Raw genomic sequence first — 5838 nt, forward strand, 5'->3', positions numbered from 1 at the left:
GTAAGGAAGCATATCAAATATCAATGCATACAATAATACAACATATACGTAATGGAAAGACTACTACGGTACATGATAACCGGAAGCAGCTTGGTCATGGTTATATTGCATCCCCATGTCGACAAACATTATTAGAGGAATAAAAAATGACCATCACGCACTGACACATGTGTGCTCCTAAGTCTATGTAGTTAGAATCCATTTAACACAATAACTACCATGGATTGATATTTGAAGCCTCTATATGGGAACTGGTTTAAGTATAGAAATTGTATTAGTATTAGAGATGGACTATTTGGAAAATACACTACTCCTATATAAGAAGGGGCACCTACTAGCTACCTAGCCTCAAACATGCAAATTATGAGCACCACCACAAAAATAAACTTAGATGGATAGATCCTCAAGAAAAGCGCGGCGAAATACAAGGTTTTCTAGCAAATGATTGGACAGCCTAAGGGGACAAGTTTTCTTTCAAACTTTAAAATTGTAACTCGTCGCAGCTTCATCCATGCCTCCCTAAGGACACAAGTTTGTAAAGAATCAATTTCTGTCAGAACAGATTTCATAGTATATCAATTCTCTGGTCGCATTCAAAAAATAACATGTAGTTTATCACCAATCACACTGAAAGATGGTTTGCTGGACAGTAAATATAAAAAAATCATGTAATTTAATAAATACAATTCTGTCACACATTAAACACAAACCGGGTGTTTGGTCTAGTGGTATGATTCTCGCTTCGGGTGCGAGAGGTCCCGAGTTCGATTCTCGGAACACCCCATTTTTCTGCCCTTTGGTTTTTTGCACTCTTGGGCCTGTCATCCTCGCCAAGCCCAGCAAAGCCCAATGGGAGCTCCAGCTCCACCATAGATAGAAGAGTCATGGCGGGAAGGGGTGGAGAGCAGCGCGCCATTTTTGCTACCTAGGGTTTGCCCCTACCCCGGCCTTCCCCCCCTTCTCCGCCCCTCGCCTCACCACCTGCAGCCCAGAAATCCATGGCGGGGGAGACCAAGGAGCAACAGGACGCCGCCCAGGGGGATGTCGCCGCCAAGCCTAAGCCTGCCGTAGCTGCGGATGCGCCGGCGGCGCCTATGACGGAGGCGGAGGTGGAGGAGCTCCCCAAGACCATCGTGCGGCGGCTGGTCAAGGACAAGCTCGCCCAGATCGCCGGCGCCGGCGCCGACGGCGAAGGAGGGGCGGAGGTCATCGTCAACAAGGACGCCATGGCCGCCTTCTCCGAGAGCGCCCGCATCTTCATCCACTACCTCTCCGCCACGTATGTGCCTCCCCCCAACTTCCGTTCCATTCCCCAGCATCCCCGTATTTCCCCCCAACTTCCGTTTCTATTTACGGGCATTCGATTTATTTGGTGTATCCGGGCGAGGAAATTGATGCTTCTGTGAAATGATTTGGGGAAGAACAGGGCAAATTTTTGGGCACATTCTACTATGAGTCACTGGTTCTGGGTTGGCATCGCTGAGATAGTTTTGAGCTGATTCATGTGCTGTGTGGTGGGGGGCAGAGCCGCGTGACTTCAAATTCAGCATAGTAGAATGCAGGATCAATACAGTATTATTCTTCAGCCGTAGCTGCAAATTCAGCATAAATCAGACTTCCCCATCTGGCGCTCTTGGGTTTTATACTAATACTACTAACATGCTAGTCATTTCATTTGCAGTGCCAACGATATGTGCAAGGACGCAAAGAGGCAGACAATCAATGCCGAGGATGTGTTCAAGGCGCTCGATGAGATTGACTTCCCAGAGTTCGTAGAGCCCCTCAGGACTTCCTTGGAAGGTCAGTGTCGTTGTCTCCTATGTTCTGTTACAGCCTGTTGTTCTTGTTCCTCAGCCGTGTACATCAAGTATATATTGTCCTTGGCTTTAGATTCTTCAGAAAAAGACATTATCTTTTATATTGTTTCGAATGTGAGAGCATACATATTTGTTGGTAGCAACGATAGGATTTCTTTGGCTGTTCATATAATTATGAATGAGTGGTTCATGCTACCGTATTTAGATGCAACGTTGTTAAAAAGAACATTCAGGTTTATCTGATTGCCCTCAATCCTTTCTGCAGTCTCTGGTTTTATTTGGACTTATCTGTAGGAATAATTCAGTTTTCTCGGGTTTATTCGTGTTTATCTGTCCATCTGTAGGAACAAATCAGTTTAGAAACAAATTTGTTCCAGCATCCTCTGGTTTTATTTGGACTTATCTACATTCCATCTGATGCAAGTCCTTTGCCCTGTTTCTGTTTCAGAGTTCAGAACCAAAAACGCTGCCCGGAAGCCAGCAACGGCCAAAAAGCAAACTGAGAAGAAAAGGAAATTGGATAATGAGCCAGCTCCTCAAGATGAGCAAAACGGTGCAGCTGATGAAGCCAACCCCAACGCCGATGAGGATTAGTATTCGACCTTGGTGATAGGCTGGATCTGAATTACTACATTAGTGTGTCTGCTTTCTTACCAGTATGCCCCTTGTGCTATGTATGGCCACGTCCCTACGTGCAAAACTGTTGTCTACTAGAGATCGTGATGTATAACTCATGTTTCTGTTCCAAACATTGTTGGTTATGCTAGCTCAAATGGTGAACCTTGTTCTTGTGCTATTTAAATTACCACCTCATGGGAAGCACCTTTTTGGGGTTCATGGTAGCACATGAATAATTTGATTGGAGTAGTGTTCTATGCAAAGTACACATCTTCTGATACTGAATGTATATTCTAACCTGTCAATGTGTGCTGTCACTCTGGAGAATGTCTATATAAATTGCCATTGAACTGTTGAAATCGAAGATATGGGCTTATGGTGATACAACACATAAACTAAAAACATAACTTAAACCACGTTCTATCTATAATCAGTCTGAAACTTGAATTGATGGACTGAATATGCTTCTCAGATTGATATACAACAGTTGCTTGGAACAAGGACTGAAAAGGCCAAAACAGGATCAAAATTCAGACCGAGCAGAGAGCATGAACTGAAAACAGCCTCAATAGTTCAGACCAAGCATGATATCATGATGTATAACTCGTATTTCGGTTTCAAACATCACCAGTTATGCCAGCTCAAATGATGTACTATTTAAATTACCAGCTCTGATAAACCACTGTTGTAGGGTAAATGGTACGCATGCAGAATTAGATTGAGAGCTACTGGTTCTCTATGCACAATCTTGGTGGAATAACTCACTGCACACATGTTGTTCTGATACTGAAAGTACACGCTAGCCTGTCAATGTGCAGCTTTACAAAGTACGAAAATCCTACATAGTATGATGCAGCAAATGAATTAAACCCATAACTTAAACCGAGATGTATCTATGATCGAAATGAAACTCGACTCTGCAGACTGAATATGCAATAAAAGTTCAGACCGAACAGAGAAGATGAGCTGAAAAAAGGCTCAAAGTTGAAAATTCAGGCAGAGCGAGCGTCAGTTACTATTGAAACCTGCCAGGATAACCATGTATCCTCGGTCAAGTACAGATCTCAAACTCAACCACTAGCTACAAGAAAATTCATTTGATTGGATAACTATGGTTGATAATAGGCCAATAGTACATTAATAATTAGATTGGAAGCTGCTTGTTTTGCATGCATCATCTTAGTGGAATTTCTCATTGCACATGTTGTTCTTATACAGAAAGTACTTCCTAAGCTCCAATGTGTGCGGTCAGTGAAACAAAGAAAAATAACTTTTGCCATGAAAATGTTTGAAATCAAAGCAATGGATCCACCGAAAACATGAATGAATATCTGCCTATATAGAGAAAACTATATATCCTCTATCTTGTTCTGGTACTGGTAGTACTTGCTAGCTACTCTCCGTTCTTTTTTAGTATACATCTTAGACTAAAATTTTGTTCCATATTAGCATTTTAGCTTTGCAATCAAGAACAGCACATCCAAATTTAGAAAAATCTTCGACATCCTTTTCGGGACGGAGGGAGTACTACTTTTAACCAATCCAAACAACATTAAAATTAATGTCATCCAATAGAGAGAGTATGACTGCTTTGTTTTCTGTGTTGTTCTTGATTACCCAAATTTAGACAAATCTCTGACATCCTTTTCGGGACAGAGAGAGTAGTATTAAATGACTTCCTAATTGGTTCTTAAAATTTGTAGAATGTAGACTAAAATAGAATGGAGGGAGTACATGCTAGTCTGCCAATATGCACCGTCATAAAGACCAAAAAATATACATAGTTTGCCATGGAACTATTTGAAATCAAAGATATGGACTATGATGCAGCACATATATCAACATCATAACTTAATTGAGGTATATATTTATGACCAGCCTAAAACTTGGCTTGATAGACTGAAAATGCAATATACCCTACAAGTTTGAGTGAGCTTTATAGATTACAATTTTCTCGGAACATGAACTGAAAACAGGACCTAAGTTCAGACAGAGCAGAGAACATGAAGTGAAAACAGACTGAAAGCTGAAAATTCAGACCAAGCAGGCGTTTGTGCCTCTGAAACCTGCCTATATAACATGAATCCTCAGTCAAGTTCAGATCCCAAATTCAACCACTAGCTACATAAGTTTTCAAATTCAACCACTAGCTACAAGTAAATTCTCAAATTCAAGCACTATCTACCAGTAAATGTGGAATTATGAAGGTATCATCCAGAGAAATAGTACTTGGTCATGGACCCAAAACGATCTGACCAGCCTAAAAAAACACTATAACACGTAAGGTAGTGAACTGCATTGTACTTCAGTCTGAACCCCATTTCCTAATAACTCTTTCTTTCGCAGACAACTCGGCTCTTCCTTTGACAGGCATTGCAGCCAATTCGCTGCTGGCTATAGGAGTTGATTTTGGCCTAGAACCGGGCGCCGCCATGCCCCGAGAAACGCAATAAGCCGCAAAGGTGATTGCACGCCGTATCTGCCGCAGCACAAGCAGCAGAGGATTGACAGCAGCTGCCACCAGCACGTTGAAGTTCGCAATCAGGAAGAACTGCGATGCAAAATCAAGCAACAGTTAACACCACTACCATTCATGTTAAAGGAACTAGGCAAAGTAACACATTATAATTGTTCATTACCGCCGCAATAATGCCGAGGATCGTGAGAACAGTTTGCTTCGCCGCATCCCAGAAACCTCCGCTGCTAAACCACCTGAACCAACCGCCGCCACCGCCGCCTCCTCCTCCTCCAGACCTTCCTCCGCCCCCACGGGCTGCAGGACAAGGACCACCACGCCGAGCTCTTTGCTGCCTTGTTTCGGTTTCCATTCCACATAGCTCAAAACCTTCCATGCTGAGTCCCAAGGCACTCTCCTGCAAGGGATCATTCAATTGGTTATGCTGATACCCTTGTTGCTCTGTCAGGCGTCAAGGTTTAAACTTGTTACCGGCAATATAGTATCATCCTAATTTGTTGAGTTACAAGATCACTTGTGTCTGACATATTAGTTAGTAATTCCAAGATTTAAAAACCAGACAAGAACAAGATTTGGGCATCATTCAGCAGGCCCAGGCTTAACAAAGTAGTAACATTCATCGAACACATTGATCAGTTCTCCAAAAACATGAACGCAGCCGAATTCGAAGGAGAGCAATCGACATGTGAGGGACCCGGCAGCTCTGGCTCACGAAGTGATAAATCATCAGAAGGATTCTACCGACGCGCACCTGCTTCCAGCCTCCGCCGCCGGAGAAGAGGCAGTATGCGCGGCCGAGGGAGCCTAGACTCCTCCCGCGTCCAGAGAGAGCGCGGGACTGGCCGGCGGCGGAGGGCCTGAAGGCGCGGAGCCGAGGAGGCGGCAGCGGCGGCGCCGGCGGAGCTGCGAGCGACATGGCTAATCTAA

At 43.6% G+C, this 5838-nt stretch overlaps 2 protein-coding genes and 1 non-coding gene across 3 annotated transcripts; 2 read left to right on the top strand and 1 right to left on the bottom strand.

The window, feature by feature from the left end:
* The first annotated feature begins 711 nt into the window (after nt 1-711).
* On the top strand, nt 712-783 carry TRNAP-CGG. Its single transcript has one exon. It is a non-coding gene; the product is annotated as a tRNA-Pro (tRNA).
* Nucleotides 784-864: 81 nt separating this feature from the next.
* On the top strand, nt 865-2698 carry LOC124681703 (DNA polymerase epsilon subunit 3-like). Its single transcript, XM_047216547.1, has 3 exons — nt 865-1279; nt 1682-1800; nt 2266-2698. Exons 1-3 carry the CDS (start codon nt 999-1001, stop codon nt 2409-2411), a joined length of 546 nt encoding a protein of 181 aa, XP_047072503.1. The 5' UTR covers nt 865-998; the 3' UTR covers nt 2412-2698.
* Nucleotides 2699-4452: 1754 nt separating this feature from the next.
* Nucleotides 4453-5838, bottom strand: LOC124681704. The gene is made up of 3 exons (XM_047216548.1): nt 5663-5838; nt 5075-5308; nt 4453-4986 (listed from the first exon to the last, which is right to left on the bottom strand). Exons 1-3 carry the CDS (start codon nt 5825-5827, stop codon nt 4741-4743), a joined length of 645 nt encoding a protein of 214 aa, XP_047072504.1. The 5' UTR covers nt 5828-5838; the 3' UTR covers nt 4453-4740.

The sequence above is a fragment of the Lolium rigidum genome, unplaced genomic scaffold (genome assembly GCF_022539505.1).
Source record: "Lolium rigidum isolate FL_2022 unplaced genomic scaffold, APGP_CSIRO_Lrig_0.1 contig_5254_1, whole genome shotgun sequence".
Lineage (NCBI taxonomy): Eukaryota > Viridiplantae > Streptophyta > Magnoliopsida > Poales > Poaceae > Lolium > Lolium rigidum.

Bases quoted from the DNA above. Each gene is read 5' to 3' on its own strand.
- LOC124681703 (XM_047216547.1), top strand. From the start codon at position 999: ATGGCGGGGGAGACCAAGGAGCAACAGGACGCCGCCCAGGGGGATGTC. The intron at 1,280-1,681 runs GTATGTGCCTCC...TTTCATTTGCAG, and splicing joins ATCCACTACCTCTCCGCCAC to TGCCAACGATATGTGCAAGG. The intron at 1,801-2,265 runs GTCAGTGTCGTT...TTTCTGTTTCAG, and splicing joins CCTCAGGACTTCCTTGGAAG to AGTTCAGAACCAAAAACGCT.
- LOC124681704 (XM_047216548.1), bottom strand. From the start codon at position 5,827: ATGTCGCTCGCAGCTCCGCCGGCGCCGCCGCTGCCGCCTCCTCGGCTC. The intron at 5,309-5,662 runs GTGCGCGTCGGT...GATCCCTTGCAG, and splicing joins GCGGCGGAGGCTGGAAGCAG to GAGAGTGCCTTGGGACTCAG. The intron at 4,987-5,074 runs GTAATGAACAAT...TTTGCATCGCAG, and splicing joins TCCTCGGCATTATTGCGGCG to TTCTTCCTGATTGCGAACTT.